This window comes from Sander lucioperca, chromosome 8 (assembly GCF_008315115.2).
Source record: "Sander lucioperca isolate FBNREF2018 chromosome 8, SLUC_FBN_1.2, whole genome shotgun sequence".
Lineage (NCBI taxonomy): Eukaryota > Metazoa > Chordata > Actinopteri > Perciformes > Percidae > Sander > Sander lucioperca.
Genome location: NC_050180.1, coordinates 26202177 through 26222176, shown reverse-complemented (window position 1 = coordinate 26222176; position 20000 = coordinate 26202177). Strand labels below are relative to the sequence as shown.

At 48.1% G+C, this 20000-nt stretch overlaps 1 protein-coding gene across 1 annotated transcript in view; it reads left to right on the top strand.

The window, feature by feature from the left end:
* si:dkey-230p4.1 (trichohyalin) overlaps positions 1-20000 on the top strand; it is a 44036-nt gene that overhangs the window by 3718 nt on the left and 20318 nt on the right. Inside the window, exons 8-14 of the mRNA XM_036004436.1 lie at positions 7605-7970; positions 8701-8827; positions 10874-11005; positions 11158-11306; positions 11922-12071; positions 14972-15050; positions 17024-17101. Coding sequence (XP_035860329.1) covers positions 7605-7970; positions 8701-8827; positions 10874-11005; positions 11158-11306; positions 11922-12071; positions 14972-15050; positions 17024-17101 — 1081 coding nt within the window. The remainder of the gene's footprint in view (positions 1-7604; positions 7971-8700; positions 8828-10873; positions 11006-11157; positions 11307-11921; positions 12072-14971; positions 15051-17023; positions 17102-20000) is intronic.

Below are 20000 nucleotides of genomic sequence, written 5' to 3'. Positions count from 1 at the left end.
ACTATGGTGTTAGCCTGGTTGACACCAGACCAGACCCAGGCTACTATGGTGTTAGCCTGGTTGACACCAGACCAGACACAGGCTACTATGGTGTTAGCCTGGTTGACACCAGACCAGACCCAGGCTACTATGGTGTTAGCCTGGTTGACACCAGACCAGACCCAGGCTACTATGGTGTTAGCCTGGTTGACACCAGACCAAGGCTACTATGGTCTTTCCCTGGTTAAGTTCTGCCAGTTCTCCCAGAATACTTGAGCGGGGAAGAATGACGGAGTAACCTCCGCTACAGTAGGTGGTGCTCTGCCAACGTACGACTGGTCGGAATGAGACTTTTTCCTCCCGTTGACATGTCAAAACCACAACCATTTGGAAACCAAGTAAAACCAGAATGACAGTAAGATTTTAAAGAGCAGTTCTATTTCGTTTCTACTGACCACCAGAGGCGGTACTATCAGCACCTGGATATCCATTGCACGCATGTGCAGGTCGAGTGTTTGTATCAACAAAGTCAGCTGTGACCTGGGTGACGTATGCCCTGTGCTCCTGCACAAAGGACAGACCCACCCAGGAAGTGACCTCTTGCATTTTCTTGCGTTGGTAAGCAGGTATTCGAGTTTCAGACAGGTTTTGGCGTCGCTGGGAGTCTTCTTACCCGAACGGTTTGGAGCTGTGAATTTACGCCCTCCAAAAGACTGCGACTAGCCACCTTAACACGACTGCACTCATTACATAAGGTAAGACCGATTTTTTTTAGAAAGTAGTTAACGTGTTACGGCCACGCTGCTTGGCCGACTTATAGTCAGCTGTGTCGGTGTTCACGCCGTTCCTGAGAAGGGCGAAGATACGGGGAGAGTCCCTCCCTCAAACTTTCTTTTCTTGTAACAGAATGCAGTAGTGGTCTCGCTTTGACTGCGTTCGTTCAAATTCTTCCAGTCAGTCATTGGATGTTTGTTTTTTTCAGTTGTTGGGTACGCGCTCATAAGTTAATGGCGTGGTGAGTATCATTTCCTAGTTATTGTTATTATTGTAGTTGTTAACGCTGTTGGGCTGCAGGCCATTTAGGTTCAGCTTTTGTTTCTTTGTTAAGACGCTATAGCGTGAGATAAGGTTGGCGTTGGCGACGCGTGCTCGTAGCGTAGCCACCCCGTCATTGAGTTGATTAAGAAACGTCCCTTTTGCCGCTGCTCTGGTTTAATGGTCTTCCTTTGTTTGACAATCGGGGTGCATGAGTGTGCTCGCTCGGACACCTCACGATCGCTCTGCATATCCCATTAAACGGCAAAAGGAGATATTCAGTCTTGAAATTCATTGCTGCACTGGAGTGTGTTCGCTCCAGACGGCGCTACGTTATATAGTAGCATTAAGTTATTTTCGCCTTAAGATAGAAGGGATTGTCTACATCATATTTTAGCGTCACTGTCAACAATAACAGCACCTGGGACAGTGTGACACGCTTAACCACGGTGCAGGCTGCCTGCTTGCAGCATGAGTGAAGGCGCAGCTAGACAGTCATTGACAATGTTTATGACCTGTGTTGACTGCTGGGCCCCTCTTGAGCCAGATGATGACCACGACAGATGTCCTTCCTGCCTGGGCATTGACCACCTACGGCAGGGGCTAACAGAGCTGGCGTGCATGAATTGCGCTAGCCTAAGCCTGGTGGTGCGGTCAGCCAGACTGGCTCAGCTAGGGAGGACCACTGGGGCTCAGCGGCCTCCGCCACACAGGAACAGTGCTCCACCCGCGAGTCCTCACAAGCGTAGAGGGACTGAGAAATGTGAAAATCCTAGTACAGGCAAACGTAAAAGGGTTGCCCTGTCACAAAAGGTGGACAGTTTGACGTCTGAATTTGCACAGATTAAGGCTCTCCTTCAGACATTACAGCTTTCAGGTGCAGGGGCAGGTAGTGGTCTCGCTACAGCCCAACGACGGTCACCACCACCTCCAATATTATCACCGGCATTCGAAAGCCAGGAGGACGATGTCCTCTCCACTAGGGCTTCGGAGAGCTTAACTCTTGGCCAAGTGGAGTATGTAGAGAAGGTGGGTGATGACGGGGCAGGCCAGGCCTTCAGCTGCTCTCGTCCTGGCTCTCAGGAAACAGGCAGTGAAAGGGGAGGCTCAGAGAGCAGCCAGACATCGGTCAGGCCCGTTTTGAAGGTGGCACTAGCGCGCCTTGGGTTAGATAAGGCACCAGTCGTAGTATCTCCTCAGAGTGCATTTTTTAAGACGCCTCCTCAGTCAACAGCTCTCTGTGTCCCACCATCAGCTCCTCAATGTATGCCTGGACTTGGGGCCTCTCAACGACCATCTCAAGGTACTAAGATTTCACATGTTGCGCACTATAGAGGTCTTACAGGGCATTCGACAGAACGACTGGTTCACTACCATCGATCTGAAGGATGCGTATCTTCGCGTTCGAGGGAAGGGCATATCAGTTCCGTGTGCTCCCATTTGGGATTTCACTGGCACCCCGAGTTTTCACCCGGTGTGTAGCGGCGGCACTAGCTCCACTCCAAGCCCAGGGAATGCGTATTTTCCCTTACCTGGACGACTGGCTCGTATGTTCCCAGTCGGAAGCAGATGCCCTCAGAGATTCTGCATTGCTGATATCCCATATTTCCAGGTTAGGGCTGACTGTAAATTACAAGAGTTCCCTGGTCCCCAGTCAGCAGATAGGATTCCTCGGTATCCAGCTGGACTCCCAGGCAATGAGGGCTGTTCCCTCTCAGCGACGGGTCAGCAGTATCTGCCAGGACGTCAGGCACTTCAGGGGAGGCAGAGCTCTGACTCTCAGAACGTTTCAGAGACTGCTGGGGATGCTCGCAGCAGTCTCCTCTGTGGTCCCACTGGGCCTCCTGTCATTGAGACCCCTCCAAATCTGGGTGAACAGCCTTGGTTTACATCCCACTCACCACAGACACAAGCTGGTCAGGGTCACTGCCAGCTGTCTGAGACATTTACAACCCTGGAGGACGGAAACGTATCTCGTTCAGGGTGTCCCCTTAGGGTCTATACCTTCCCGCAGAAAAGTAGTGACTACAGACGCTTCCCTAGAGGGGTGGGGTGCTGTATGGCAAAGTCGGACAGTCAGAGGCCAACATAAATGGGGGCAGCACATAAATGTGTTGGAGTTGCATGCGGTTCTGCTTGCCCTACAGCATTTCTTCCCAGTGCTGGTAGGGAGGCATGTACTTGTCAGAACAGACAATATGTCGGTAGTCTACCACATCAACCACCAGGGGAGCACCAAAGCCATGCAGTCCATGAGATTGATTCGGCAGCTTTTGCAGTGGGCTCACCCTCGCCTGCTGAGCCTGAGGGCAATGTACTTACCAGGCGCCAAGAACAGATCTCCTGTCCCGCCAGCGTCCCCATCTGGGAGAATGGAGACTTCACCCAGAGGTTGTACGAGCCATCTGGCACAGGTACGGTGAGGCGGAAGTGGATCTTTTTGCTTCCCAAGCGACGACACACTGTCCCCTCTGGTTTTCTTTCAGGGAACCAAGTCCCCTAGGCCAGGATGCTCTGGCACACGCATGGCCCATGCAACTGCTGTACGCTTTCCCGCCTCTGCCATTAATATTGCCAACACTGAACAGGGTGTCTGCAGCGGGACACGAGATACTGATAATAGCCCCCAGATGGCCAGGAAGAGTATGGTTTCCAGTGTTACACCAACTTCTACAGGGAGAGCCTTGGTGCCTTCCGGTGAGAATGGATCTCCTCTCACAGTTGGGCGGCCAAATCTGGCACCCGAACCCATCTCGGCTGAAACTTTGGGTCTGGCCTCTGAGTGTGGGAGGTGGAGCGCTACCAGTTGGATCTGGTGGGGCTTACCTCTACGCACAGTCTCGGTTCTGGAACCATACTCCTGGATAGGGGTTTGACTCTTTTCTTCTCCGGAGTTGCCCAGGGTGTGAGGCGCCGGGCGGGTGTGGGGATACTCACAAGCCCCCGGCTGAGCGCCGCTACGTTGGAGTTTACCCCGGTGGACGAGAGGGTCGCCTCCCTACGCCTGCGGGTTGTGGGGGGGAAAACTCTGACTGTTGTTTGTGCGTATGCACCAAACAAGAGCTCGGAGTATTCGGCCTTCTTGGAGACCTTGAATGGAGTCCTGTATGGGGCTCCAGTAGGGGACTCCATAGTTCTGCTGGGGGACTTCAACGCGCACGTGGGCAATGATGGAGACACATGGAGAGGCGTGATTGGGAGGAACGGCCTCCCTGATCTAAACCAGAGTGGTTGTTTGTTGTTGGACTTCTGTGCTAGTCATGGATTGTCTATAACGAACACCATGTTCGAACATAGGGATGCTCATAAGTGTACTTGGTACCAGAGCACCCTAGGCCAAAGGTCAATGATCGATTTTATAATCGTTTCATCTGATCTGAGGCCGTATGTTTTGGACACTCGGGTGAAGAGAGGGGCAGAGCTGTCAACTGATCACCATCTGGTGGTGAGTTGGGTCAGAGGGTGGGGGAAGACTCTGGACAGACCTGGTAAACCCAAACGGGTAGTGCGGGTGAACTGGGAACGTCTGGAGGAGGCCCCTGTCCGACAGACTTTCAACTCACACCTCCGGCGGAGCTTTTCATGCATCCCTGTGGAGGCTGGGGGCATTGAACCCGAGTGGACAATGTTCAAAGTTTCCATTGCTGAAGCTGCAGCGGGAAGCTGTGGTCTTAGGGTCTTAGGTGCCTCAAGGGGCGGCAACCCACGAACACCGTGGTGGACACCAGTGGTCAGGGAAGCCGTCCGACTGAAGAAGGAGTCTTTCTGGGATATGTTATCCCAGGGGACTCCGGAGGCAGTTGCAAGGTACCGAAGGGCCCGAAGGACTGCAGCCTCTGCCGTGAAAGAGGCAAAGCAGCGGGTGTGGGAGAAGTTCGGAGAAGACATGGAGAAGGACTTTCGGTCGGCACCAAGGTGCTTCTGGAAAACCGTTCGCCACCTCAGGAGGGGGAAGCGGGGAACCATCCAAGCTGTGTACAGTAAGGATGGGACGCTGCTGACCTCAACTGAGGAGGTAATAGGGCGGTGGAAGGAGCACTTTGAGGAACTCCTAAATCCGACTAATACGCCCTCTATGGTAGAGGCAGAGCTGGAGGATGATGGGGGATTGTCGTCAATTTCCCTGGTGGAAGTTGCTGAGGTAGTTAAACAACTCCACAGTGGCAAAGCCCCAGGGATTGATGAGATCCGTCCAGAAATGCTTAAAGCTCTGGGTGTGGAGGGGTTGTCTTGGTTGACACGCCTCTTCAACATTGCGTGGAAGTCGGGGACGGTGCCTAAGGAGTGGCAGACCGGGGTGGTGGTTCCCCTTTTCAAAAAGGGGGACCAGAGGGTGTGTGCCAATTACAGGGGTATCACACTTCTCAGCCTCCCCGGTAAAGTCTACTCCAAGGTGCTGGAAAGGAGGGTTCGGTCGATAGTCGAACCTCAGGTTGAAGAGGAACAATGCGGATTCCGTCCTGGTCGTGGAACAACGGACCAGATCTTTACTCTCGCAAGGATCCTGGAGGGAGCCTGGGAGTATGCCCAACCGGTCTACATGTGCTTTGTGGATCTGGAGAAGGCGTATGACCGGGTCCCCCGGGAGACCCTGTGGGAGGTGCTGCGGGAGTATGGGGTGAGGGGGTCCCTTCTCAGGGCCATCCAATCTCTGTACGACCAAAGCGAGAGCTGTGTCCGGGTTCTCGGCAGTAAGTCGGACTCGTTTCAGGTGAGAGTTGGCCTCCGCCAGGGCTGCGCTTTGTCACCAATCCTGTTTGTAGTATTTATGGACAGGATATCGAGGCGTAGTCGGGGTGGAGAGGGGTTGCAGTTTGGTGAGCTGGGGATCTCATCGCTGCTTTTTGCAGATGATGTGGTCCTGATGGCATCGTCGGCCTGTGACCTTCAGCACTCACTGGATCGGTTCGCAGCCGAGTGTGAAGCGGCTGGGATGAGGATCAGCACCTCTAAATCTGAGGCCATGGTTCTCAGCAGGAAACCGATGGAGTGCCTTCTCCAGGTAGGGAATGAGTCTTTACCCCAAGTGAAGGAGTTCAAGTACCTTGGAGTCTTGTTCGCGAGTGAGGGAACAATGGAGCGGGAGATTGGTCGGAGAATCGGCGCAGCGGGTGCGGTATTACACTCAATTTATCGCACCGTTGTGACGAAAAGAGAGCTGAGCCAGAAGGCAAACCTCTCAATCTACCGGTCAGTTTTCGTTCCTACCCTCACCTATGGTCATGAAGGCTGGGTTATGACCGAAAGAACGAGATCCAGGGTACAAGCGGCCGAAATGGGTTTCCTCAGGAGGGTGGCTGGCGTCTCCCTTAGAGATAGGGTGAGAAGCTCAGTCATCCGTGAGGAGCTCGGAGTAGAGCCGCTGCTCCTTTGCGTCGAAAGGAGCCAGTTGAGGTGGTTCGGGCATCTGGTAAGGATGCCCCCTGGGCGCCTTCCTAGTGAGGTTTTCCAGGCACGTCCAGCTGGGAGGAGGCCTCGGGGAAGACCCAGGACTAGGTGGAGGGATTATATCTCCAACCTGGCCTGGGAACGCCTCGGGATCCCCCAGTCGGAGCTGGTTAATGTGGCTCGGGAAAGGGAAGTTTAGGGTCCCCTGCTGGAGCTGCTACCCCCGCGACCCGTTACCGGATAAGCGGAAGAAGATGGATGGATTAATGGATGGATGGATGGATGGCTGACGTACCGTCACCTGTTGGGACATACGTGCTGTCCGTACCGTCTCTGGTTCTGACCACGGGAACAGAAACAGGACAGCTCACTTCAACGCAGTGTAATAACTGCTGAAAATAATATCCATCTCGCAAATGTATCTGTCTCTGCAGTCATCTCAACCATCGAATACAGCGACAGGAAAATAATACGGCTTTTTTTTTTCCTATGGAGAAATGTGTCGCAGTGTTGGTGAATTCTTAAAAAACAATGCACCACTAAATGTTGTGTTAAAATGCGTTGTAACTCACGTTACTGAGACTGTAACGAGTATAATATTACCGAAATTTAATTAGTAATGCGTTATATTACTGCGTTACAGCAAAAAGGAATACATTACTGTAATTGCGTTACTTTTGTAACGCGTTACTCCCAACACTGCAGAGCACAGGGCATACGTCACCCAGGTCACAGGTGACTTTGTTGATACAAACACTCGACCTGCACATGCGTGCGATGGATATCCAGGTGCTGAAAGCACCGCCTCTGGCGGTCATCCGAAACACATAGAACCGCGGTTACATACATAACCATTGTTTTCTGCTGAAATGTTCTTTAAACTAACAAACAATCTCTGAGTGTCGATTGTGACGTATTTATTGCACCAGTTGATATCACAGACACACACACACACACACACACACACACACAGACACAGTCAAACACACACACACACACACACACACACACACACACACACACACACACTCACACACACACAGACACACACACACACACCCACAGACATACACACATATATATATATATATATAGACAGACAGACACTTGACGATAAAAACAGATATATTGTGCAGCCCTAGTCCATTGTGTATTACCAGTGTATTGTATGAACTATAATAACGCCGTATGTCTGTCTGCAGGGATCTGTGGCAGCTAAGGGCGGAGTTTTCTCGTCTCTCGTCCTCTCTCCTCTCCAGTTGGGACTCCGTCTCGTCCTCCCTGAGGCCCAGCGCTCCTCCCCAGGACTCCACCCTTACCCTCCCTCCCCTGTCCTCCACCCTGACCCTCCCTCCCCTGTCCTCCACCCTGACCCTCCCTCCCCAGGACTCCTCAGCGTCTCTGCCTCCTCTTATCTCCTCTTCCACCCTGGGAAGCTTCTCTCTGGGAGACCTGGAGCACCGAGAGGAGGAGGAGGATGAGGAGGAGGAGCAGGAGCAGGAGCAGGAGCGAGAGATTTCAGAGTTGAAGCGTCTACACGAGAAAAAAGTTTCACAGCTGACAGAACGGTAAATCACTCTTTATCTTTAGTCTTCTTTAGCCATTAAAATAAGGTGCAACTAGTGATTATTTCCATCAGAGATTAATGTGTGGATCATGTTCTGGATGAATGGATGAGTAGTTCTGTCTCTAAAATGTTGATCAGTGTTCCAAGATAAACGTCCTCAAATGTCTTGTTTTGTCCAAAACTCAAAGATCTTCAGTGTCCTGTCCCAGAGGAGAGAAGAAACTAAAACATAGTCACATTTAACAAGCTGACATCACACAAGATTACCTGATTTATCATAAAGAATGACCCAAACTGATTAATAGATTATCAAAAGTTGTTGTTGTCTGTCCCTCTGTCTAATTGTCTCTCTGTCTGTTTCTCTGTCTGTCTGATTGCTTGTCTGTCTCTCTGTCTGCCTGTCTCTCTGCCTGTCTGTCTGTCTGTCTCTCTGATTGTCTGTCTGTCTGTCTGCCTGCCTGTCTGTCTCTCTCTCTCTCTGCCTGTCTTTCTGTCTGCCTGTCTCTCTGTCTGCCTGTCTGTCTCTCTCTCTCTCTGCCTGTCTTTCTGTCTGCCTGTCTCTCTGTCTGCCTATCTGTCTGTCTGTCTCTCTCTCTCTCTGCCTGTCTTTCTGTCTGCCTGTCTCTCTGTCTGCCTGTCTGTCTGGCTGTCTGTCTCTCTCTCTCTGCCTGTCTCTCTGTCTGCCTGTCTGTCTGTCTCTCTGTCTGATTGCCTGTCTGTCTGTCTCTCAGGATAGCGGAGCTGTCTCTCTCTCTGCAGGCTGAGGACAGTCAGAGGGAGGAGAGAGAGAGGGAGGCCGAGAGACACAGAGACACAGAGAGGAGTCTTCAGTCTGTCAGTCAGGCTGTGGTCAAACTGGTGAGTCTGTACAGCCAATCACAGCGTTTGTTTACCATACCTCCCAGGTTACAGCCAATCACAGCGTTTGTTTACCATACCTCCCAGGTTACAGCCAATCACAGTGTTTGTTTACCATACCTCCCAGGTTACAGCCAATCACAGCGTTTGTTTACCATACCTCCCAGGTTACAGCCAATCACAGTGTTTGTTTACCATACCTCCCTGCTGCGTCCCGTACTACACACAGTTTAACAGCGCTGAGCAAACAGGGACGACGACGGTGACACGTTGCTGTTCCTAACTCTAGATTTGGTTCATCAAAGACGCAGCAAAGCAGCACAGGCCAGGAGATGAGACAGCATAGACCTCTGATAGGTCAGACCTCCTGTTACTGTATATATCGTGTGTTAGTTTCCCCCGCCGACCGTGCACTTGTTGTCCTCGCCGGTCAAAATAGAAAATTAACACTTTTGTGACGCTTTTTTTTCGGTGATTTTGACATTTTTTGACACATTTTCTGACATTTTTGTCCCATTTTTAACCCTTTTTTCTGAAATTTTTGTCCCATTTTTAACCCTTTTTTCTGACATTTTTGTCTCATTTTTTTACACTTTTTTCTGACATTTTTGTGCATTTTTGACACATTTTCTGACGTTTTTGTCCCTTTTTTGTGCCAATTTTTCTGACTTTTTTGTGCAATTTTTTATCCTTTTTCTGACATTTTTGTCCCATTTTTTTTATACTTTTTCTGACATTTTTGTCCCATTTTTTGACACTTTTTCTGACGTTTTTGTCCCATTTTTTTGATACTTTTTTAACCCATTTTTTGTCTTATCTCCTATCCTTTTTTTTTTTACCGCTGAGGCTTTTTTCCACTACCACCGGATATACACACCACGGACACCATCTTATAACCAATAGTGTTGCACTTATTTTTCAGAATTCATGGTCAATAATCCTCGTTGGATTTTTAAATTATACCTAATTTTTGAGTCAAAAAAGCTGAAATGATGAATTATTTTGACTAATATTAGAGTAATGTATGTTGATGGATAATCACAAACTGTATGTCAAAGTTGAGTCAGAATACTGTTTAGAAAATGCTATAAAATTGAATAAAATGACTCAAAATTCAATGAAAGTAGTGATCATTAGCTGGACTTGCGAACCTGGAACCATCCGCCTTAAACGTTACAGTTACGGCTGAAAATGACCGAATAGAATTAAAACAAGTTTGCAGATTTCATATCTTTCCACAATTCAATTCATTTATGCGATGAAATTGCGGGAACTTGCAAAAACTGCGGTTTCATCGTGGCTTCATCGCGGGGTTTGCAGCTTTTCGATGATGTTCACGTCGCGTAATTACGTCACTTCATAACGTTCCCATGGCAACAGGGGAAAATGGCTGCTCTTGTGTGAAGTAAACACAACATTTTTCAACTTTCTGCTAAGATATATGTGACTTTTTTCCAACGAAAATGCGGGGATTATGAAATCATGCAAGCCCCGCATATTTTGCACGGAAAATCTGCAATTTATGCGGCGTATTTGAAAAAATGCGGCCCCCAAAGTAAATATGCATATAGGCTGATTATGCATTAAATTATGGGATCGCATAATCATGTTTTTCTAGAGGGACTAATTAGAATTCCAACTAGTCATTCCCAAACTGTGGTCTACAGACCACTAGTGGTCCGTGAGGGTACTGCAGGTGGTCCGTGGAAAAGCAAAATTAAATATAAAATAATCGTTTTTTAACCTTTTTATATTAAGAATATGTATATTATATAGTAAATAAATAAATTAAACATGTGGCAGTAAACCTTCTTGTAACGAGCCTGTTGTACTGATGAGATGACCAATTATAGTTTTAGTGCTAGTAGGCATATTAAGAGGTGAAGATTAATTCAGGTAGGACTGTGTGTTTACATATTTTATTATGTGTATTATGAGGTGGTCCGCGAAAATTCTTGATTACAAATAGTGGTCCACACACACAGACAGTTTGAAAACCCCTGTATTAGAAGGACAAAGGTCAGAGAGTGTGTGTTGTGTCTCCAGTCCAGAGTCCTGAGCAGCAGCCGGTCTCTGTGCGTGTCCCCAGACAGCGTCCTCAGTCTGGATCTGTCCTCTCTGCTGTCCGTCCTGTCTCTCACTGAGAGCGCACTGCAGAGGAGACATGAGGAACTGCAGGTCAGTCCAACACACAGCACACGTTCTGCTGCACGCCACAGCTAAGGAAGCGTTAATGAAGAGTGTGTGTGTGTGTGTGTGTGTGTGTGTGTGTGTGTGTGTGTGTGTGTGTGTGTGTGTGTGTGTGTGTGTGTGTGTGTGTGTGTATAAAGGGGGCGGAGCTCTCTGTGCGCCGGCTCAGCGAGGAGAAAACGACCGCGGAGCTCCGAGTTAAACAGCTGGAGGACGACAACCAGCTGCTGCACACACACTCCCAACACACACAGCTGGAGCTCACACACACTGTGGACTTACTGAGCAGGTACACACACACACACACACACACACACACACACTGTGGACTTACTGAGCAGGTACACACAAACACATATACACACACACACACACACACTGTGGACTTACTGAGCAGGTACACACAGACGCACACACACACACAGTAAACAAACAGGAGTTAATACATTTAATGAACGCTTTCAAAACTGTGTGTGTGTGTGTGTGTGTGTGTGTGTGTGTGTGTGTGTCTCTCTGTCTGTCTGTGTGTGTGTGTGTGTCTCTGTGTGTGTGTGTGTCTCTGTGTCTCTGTGTGTGTCCGTGTGTGTGTGTCTCTGTCCGTGTGTGTGTGTGTGTCTCTGTGTGTGTCTGTGTGTGTGTGTGTGTGTGTGTGTGTGTGTCTGTGTGTGTGTGTGTCTGTGTGTGTGTCTCTGTGTGTGTGTGTGTCTGTCTGTGTGTGTGTGTGTGTCTCTGTGTGTGTGTGTGTCTCTGTGTGTGTGTCTCTGTGTGTCTGTGTGTCTCTGTGTGTCTGTGTGTGTGTGTGTGTGTGTGTGTGTCTCTGTGTGTGTGTGTCTCTGTGTGTGTGTGTGTATGTGTGTGTGTGTGTCTCTGTGTGTGTGTGTGTGTGTGTGCGTGTGTGTCACAGGGAGCAGGAGGTGTCGTCCTCGCTGCGTCTGCAGCTGGAGGAGGTGCAGAAGAGAGAAGAGGAGGTGAAGAGAGAGAGAGAGCGGCTGAGGAGAGACAGAGACCGACAGGAGGAGAGAAACAGACACCTGGAGACTCAAACACTCAGACGGTACTTTGTAATACGTAAAAATTATGTATAATACATCTTTTAGTTTTCTTGTAACAGCTACTTAATCAGCTTATTAAGTCTGCTGTGAAAAACTTGTAATACCACATCCAGATACCTGCTGCGGCCCAGTTTGGTATCATAGAATCAGCGTGTGTATATATATATACAGTGAGGAAAATAAGTATTTGAACACCCTGCTATTTTGCAAGTTCTCCCACTTAGAAATCATGGAGGGTCTGAAATTGTCATCGTAGGTGCATGTCCACTGTGAGAGACATAATCTAAAAAAAAAAAAATCCAGAAATCACAATGTATGATTTTTTAACTATTTATTTGTATGATACAGCTGCAAATAAGTATTTGAACACCTGAGAAAATCAATGTTAATATTTGGTACAGTAGCCTTTGTTTGCAGTTACAGAGGTCAAACGTTTCCTGTAGTTTTTCACCAGGTTAACACACTGCAGGAGGGATTTTGGCCCACTCCTCCACACAGATCTTCTCTAGATCAGTCAGGTTTCTGGGCTGTCGCTGAGAAACACGGAGTTTGAGCTCCCTCCAAAGATTCTCTATTGGGTTCAGGTCTGGAGACTGGCTAGGCCACGCCAGAACCTTGATATGCTTCTTACAGAGCCACTCCTTGGTTATCCTGGCTGTGTGCTTCGGGTCATTGTCATGTTGGAAGACCCAGCCTCGACCCATCTTCAATGCTCTAACTGAGGGAAGGAGGTTGTTCCCCAAAATCTCGCAATACATGGCCCCGGTCATCCTCTCCTTAATACAGTGCAGTCGCCCTGTCCCATGTGCAGAAAAACACCCCCAAAGCATGATGCTACCACCCCCATGCTTCACAGTAGGGATGGTGTTCTTGGGATGGTACTCATCATCGTTCTTCTTTCTCCAAACACGGTTAGTGGAATAATGACCAAAAAGTTCTATTTTGGTCTCATCTGACCACATGACTTTCTCCCATGACTCCTCTGGATCATCCAAATGGTCATTGGCAAACTTAAGACGGGCCTTGACATGTGCTGGTTTAAGCAGGGGAACCTTCCGTGCCATGCATGATTTCAAACCATGACGTCTTAGTGTATTACCAACAGTAACCTTGGAAACGGTGGTCCCAGCTCTTTTCAGGTCATTGACCAGCTCCTCCCGTGTAGTTCTGGGCTGATTTCTCTCCTTTCTTAGGATCATTGAGACCCCACGAGGTGAGATCTTGCATGGAGCCCCAGTCCGAGGGAGACTGACAGTCATGTTTAGCTTCTTCCATTTTCTAATGTTTGCTCCAACAGTGGACCTTTTTTCTCCAAGCTGCTTGGCAATTTCCCCGTAGCCCTTTCCAGCCTTGTGGAGGTGTACAATTTTGTCTCTAGTGTCTTTGGACAGCTCTTTGGTCTTGGCCATGTTAGTAGTTGGATTCTTACTGATTGTATGGGGTGGACAGGTGTCTTTATGCAGCTAACGACCTCAAACAGGTGCATCTAATTTAGGATAATAAATGGAGTGGAGGTGGACATTTTAGAGGCAGACTAACAGGTCTTTGAGGGTCAGAATTCTAGCTGATAGACAGGTGTTCAAATACTTATTTGCAGCTGTATCATACAAATAAATAGTTAAAAAATCATATATTGTGATTTCTGGATTTTTTTTTTTTAGATTATGTCTCTCACAGTGGACATGCACCTACGATGACAATTTCAGACCCTCCATGATTTCTAAGTGGGAGAACTTGCAAAATAGCAGGGTGTTCAAATACTTATTTTCCTCACTGTATATATAATATATATATATATATATATATATATATATATATATATATATATATATATATATATATATATAAAAGGAGCACAAAACGACAGTTGGCGACATTAAAGAACTTGTTGATGGCTAAGGCCATATGGTCAAAATTAAATGATTTAATATAATGTAATAACTATAACTTATAACAATGACTTATTTCACCAGTAACTTGCTGGTAGACAAAAACAAGCACCAGATGGGAAAAGGGTATTTTACAATAACTTTGAATGCCTCACAAGGCTAACAGCAGTTTCCATGCTTCGTCCTTGTTGCATTATTCATTAAGATAATTCTAAACAGATTTCTGCAGTTCAAACAACTCTGAGTTGTAGTTGAGAACGTCAGTTATAACGCCCCACGTATTAAAAAAGTGTCAGGTTTAAATCGGGCTCGGGCTCATAATTACAGTTAATGTGTCGGGCCGGGCTCGGACGCAACATGCACAGGCTCGGGTAGGGTCGGGCTTGATTTTTTGGGCCCGATCTAAGCTCTAGTGCACATTTACTGAGAGGTTTATGCCTCGACGCAGAGGTCCTGGGTTTGAATCCGACCTGTGATGATTTCCTGCATGTCTTCCCCCTTCCCCCTCTCTCTCTCGCTCTCTCCCCTTTCTCACCTAGCTGTCCTGTCAAAAATGAAAGGCGGAAAAGCCCAAAACATTATCTTATAAATAACCCAAATTCAGCAACTGCACGGCCTATTTCTCGATTAAAATGTTTTCAGAAACACATTTCGGTGAACTATTTTCCTAAAATACGAGATTGTATTCCAAAGGAGCCGCCATCCCATGGTCGGTTTTGAAATTCGGGAGCAGCCAGACCCACGTGACACATTCCTCCAATCAGCTAACGGTCAACGTTGTAGTCCAGATGGCACCCATTTAGTGCGCGTAGGGTCCATCGTTCCACACTGAACTTTTTGACCTTTTTTAGAGGGTCATCCTGGTACTTTCAGTGCACCGACTTTTTGCGTAATCTCCACTATATACTTAAAACTAAGTGTTTGAAGTGTGACAGTAGGCGGTTTGAGACCCAGCCCATTTCTGTGTCTGGTTGATGAACAGATGTTGGACTTTGTTGCTGGCTTTGTTTCAGAGTGGAGAGCGAACTGTTGGAGAACGTCCAGCTGACGGAGAGAGAAGCTCTGCACCGGATGGAGATCCACACTCTGAAGGTGATCTACTTTAGTTTCTTATCACTCTGTTACAGAAAGATTACTCCCTTCTTTTCATCTCTGTTTCTCTTTGTGTGTGTGTCTCTGTGTGTGTCTTTGTGTGTGTGTGTGTGTGTGTGTGTGTGTGTGTGTGTGTGTGTGTGTGAGTCTCTGTGTGTGTGTGTGTGTGTGTGTGTGTGAGTCTCTGTGTGTGTGTGTGTGTGTCTCTGTGTGTGTGTGTGTGAGTCTCTGTGTGTGTGTGTGTGTGTGTGTGTGTGTGTGTGTCTCTCTGTGTCTCTTTGTGTGTGTGTGTCTCTGTGTGTGTGTGTGTGTGTGTGTGTGTGAGTCTCTGTGTGTGTGTGTGTGTGTGTGTGTGTGTGTGTGTGTGTGTGTCTCTGTGTGTGTGTGTGTGTGTGTGTGTGTGTGTCTCTCTGTGTGTGTGTGTGTGTGTGTGAGTCTCTGTGTGTGTGTGTGTGTGTGTGTGTGTGTGTGTGTGTGTGTGTGTCTCTCCCCTGTTCTTTCTGACCAAGCCAAGCCGTGCGCCGCTGCGACATGTAGTTACATTTTTCAAGAGGTGACGTCAGGCTGCAGCGTAGAAGCAGAGGGCTCTGCAGGGGTACGCTGTCGATTTTACGCAGAAGCATCAAAAGGCCCTAAGCCCTGTCAAATCTGACTCTTATTTATTAATTCCCACGCCTTCTTACATCGGACTTAAGTTCACCAGAACACAAGGATCAATCTGAGACGAAGAGTTCAGTTAAGCAAAGTTTACTGAGTCCAGCATAAGAGTTACAACACAGCTGTGGATTCACAAACAGAGACTAAGTTTCTCTAGCAACAGACATCAAGTCAGAGCTGGTCCACCAAGATCTCATCTGAATTATGAACTCTGATCTATTCTCTCCCTCAAGATTTTATCCTATCCTCACAGGGGGGAGCCTTCATGTTTCTAGACAGAAACTGGTATCTTACACACACACACACACACACACACACGCACACACACCTCTGTGTGGTGCAACTTCCTCTTCCGTTCTCGCAACCTTCAAACAGTGCACCTCTATGCCATAAAAACCTAAAACTATTTTTGTGACTTCAGCTTAACTTTCTGTGCCTCAGAGGTCACCCGGAGTACTTTTAACCACTTCCTCAATGACTAACGCAGCTCTTTTACAACGAGCACATACACACATTTTGATAATAAAATATTCCTACACTCTCAATCTAAAACAGAAAAATGCATCAACAAAAGTGATCCAGGTGTGTAGCAGTATCAGAGGTACGCAGCAGAAAAGTCTGTAGAATAAAAACCAGATAGGAACACCGTCATTCCCTCAGCCATCTCACTGCTGAACTCAAAATGAAAAAGCTCATATAAGCTTGATAAATACGGCTTTTTATGTATGTTTTTACTACTTTTTATGAATTTATGTTGTATTTAACTCTCATGTTGTCCTCGGGGCAAATTTGACCCCTTTTAAAAATGTCTATATCAGAAATATGGCTTTCTTTTTAACCAAATTACCACAAAAAAGGATGGATTCCACACAACACTCTTTGCAAATATAATTGATCACTTTAATTGAATTTCGGGTGAAAATTGAAATGGTTTCATATCAGTATCCTGACTAAACTCATCCACTCAACATACGTTCTATTAGTCAAAATAATTCATAATTTCTGCTTTTTTTAACTCAAATATTAGGTATAATTGCATATAAATAAGGTTTATTGACCATGAATTCCAAAACGTAGTGTCAAACTAGTGGTTTTAAGTTGTTGTTAGTGAAAACTAAAAGAAAGTCGGAAAAAGGGACGAAAATGTAAAGTGTCAAAAAAACAACACAACACAAGGGGTAATCCATCTGGTGGTATTACTGTTGTCACTGATGCACAACCAACTGCCCCTCTGGGGACATATGTACTGGACTTGACCTCCTTTTCTACGTCTTCCTGTAAAATAGATGCATGTCTTTCCCCCTGTCTTCCTGTAGGGGGCGCTGGAGAGGCAGCAGTTGGACAGACAGAGAGCAGAAGACGAGGCTGCTGACGCCAGAGATGCTCTGCAGAAGGTACTGGTCCTAGTTTATCCCCCTGATGCTCTGCAGAAGGTACTGGTCCTAGTTTATCCCCTGATGCTCTGCAGAAGGTACTGGTCCTAGTTTATCCCCTGATGCTCTGCAGAAGGTACTGGTCCTAGTTTACTCCCCTGATGCTCTGCAGAAAGTACTGGTCCTGGGTTATCCCCTGATGCTCTGCAGAAGGTACTGGTCCTAGTTTATCCCCTGATGCTCTGCAGAAGGTACTGGTCCTGGTTTACCCCCCTGATGCTCTGCAGAAGGTACTGGTCCTAGTTTATCCCCCTGATGCTCTGCAGAAGGTACTGGTCCTAGTTTATCCCCTGATGCTCTGCAGAAGGTACTGGTCCTGGTTTACCCCCCTGATGCTCTGCAGAAGGTACTGGTCCTGGTTTATCCCCCTGATGCTCTGCAGAAGGTACTGGTCCTGGTTTATCTCCTGATGCTCTGCAGAAGGTACTGGTCCTGGTTTACCCTCCTGATGCTCTGCAGAAGGTACTGGTCCTGGTTTATCCCCCTGATGCTCTGCAGAAGGTACTGGTCCTAGTTTATCCCCCTGATGCTCTGCAGAAGGTACTGGTCCTAGTTTATCCCCCTGATGCTCTGCAGAAGGTACTGGTCCTAGTTTACCCCTCCTGATGCTCTGCAGAAGGTACTGGTCCTGGTTTATCCCATGATGCTCTGCAGAAGATACTGGTCCTAGTTTATCCCCTGATGCTCTGCAGAAGGTATTGGTCCTAGTCTACTCCCCTGATGCTCTGCAGAAGGTACTGGTCATGGTTTACCCCCCTGATGCTCTGCAGAAGGTACTGGTCCTGGTTTACCCCCATGATGCTCTGCAGAAGGTACTGGTCCTAGTTTATTCCCCTGATGCTCTGCAGAAGGTACTGGTCCTAGTTTATCCCCCTGATGCTCTGCAGAAGGTACTGGTCCTGGTTTACCCCCCTGATGCTTTGCAGAAGGTACTGGTCCTAGTTTACCCCTCCTGATGCTCTGCAGAAGGTACTGGTCCTGGTTTATCCCATGATGCTCTGCAGAAGATACTGGTCCTAGTTTATCCCCTGATGCTCTGCAGAAGGTATTGGTCCTAGTTTACTCCCCTGATGCTCTGCAGAAGGTACTGGTCCTGGTTTACCCCCCTGATGCTCTGCAGAAGGTACTGGTCCTAGTTTACTCCCCTGATGCTCTGCAGAAGGTACTGGTCCTGGTTTACCCCCCTGATGCTCTGCAGAAGGTACTGGTCCTGGTTTACCCCCATGATGCTCTGCAGAAGGTACTGGTCCTAGTTTATTCCCCTGATGCTCTGCAGAAGGTACTGGTCCTGGTTTACCCTCCTGATGCTCTGCAGAAGGTACTGGTCCTGGTTTACCCCTCCTGATGCTCTGCAGAAGGTACTGGTCCTGGTTTACCCCCCTGATGCTCTGCAGAAGGTACTGGTCCTGGTTTATCCACCTGATGCTCTGCAGAAGGTACTGGTCCTAGTTTGTCCCCTGATGCTCTGCAGAAGGTACTGGTCCTAGTTTATCCACCTGATGCTCTGCAGAAGGTACTGGTCCTGGTTTACCCCCTCTGATGCTCTGCAGAAGGTACTGGTCCTAGTTTATCCCCCTGATGCTCTGCAGAAGGTACTGGTCCTGGTTTACCCCCTCTGATGCTCTGCAGAAGGTACTGGTCCTAGTTTACTCCCCTGATGCTCTGCAGAAGGTACTGGTCCTGGTTTACCCTCCTGATGCTCTGCAGAAGGTACTGGTCCTGGTTTACCCCCCTGATGCTCTGCAGAAGGTACTGGTCCTAGTTTACCCCCCTGATGCTTTGCAGAAGGTACTGGTCCTGGTTTACCCTCCTGATGCTCTGCAGAAGGTACTGGTCCTGGTTTATCCCCCTGATGCTCTGCAGAAGGTACTGGTCCTGGTTTATCCCCCTGATGCTCTGCAGAAGGTACTGGTCCTGGTTTACCCCCTCTGATGCTCTGCAGAAGGTACTGGTCCTAGTTTACCCCCCTGATGCTTTGCAGAAGGTACTGGTCCTGGTTGACCCCCCTGATGCTCTGCAGAAGGTACTGGTCCTGGTTTACCCCCCTGATGCTCTGCAGAAGGTACTGGTCCTAGTTTACCCCCCTGATGCTTTGCAGAAGGTACTGGTCCTGGTTTACCCTCCTGATGCTCTGCAGAAGGTACTGGTCCTGGTTTATCCCCCTGATGCTCTGCAGAAGGTACTGGTCCTGGTTTATCCCCCTGATGCTCTGCAGAAGGTACTGGTCCTGGTTTACCCCCTCTGATGCTCTGCAGAAGGTACTGGTCCTAGTTTACCCCCCTGATGCTTTGCAGAAGGTACTGGTCCTGGTTGACCCCCCTGATGCTCTGCAGAAGGTACTGGTCCTAGTTTACCCTCCTGATGCTCTGCAGAAGGTACTGGTCCTAGTTTACTCCCCTGATGCTCTGCAGAAGGTACTGGTCCTGGTTTACCCCTCCTGATGCTCTGCAGAAGGTACTGGTCCCAGTTTATCCCCCTGATGCTCTGCAGAAGGTACTGGTCCTGGTTTACCCCCCTGATGCTCTGCAGAAGGTACTGGTCCTGGTTTACTCCCCTGATGCTCTGCAGAAGGTACTGGTCCCAGTTTATCCCCCTGATGCTCTGCAGAAGGTACTGGTCCTGGTTTACTCCCATGATGCTCTGCAGAAGGTACTGGTCCCAGTTTATCCCCCTGATGCTCTGCAGAAGGTACTGGTCCTGGTTTACCCCCCTGATGCTCTGCAGAAGGTACTGGTCCTGGTTTATCCCCCTGATGCTCTGCAGAAGGTACTGGTCCTGGTTTATCCCCCTGATGTGTATTACTACTACTATACTACTGTATTATTATGTAAACTTAATGTATTACTCTATGTCTCCCTCT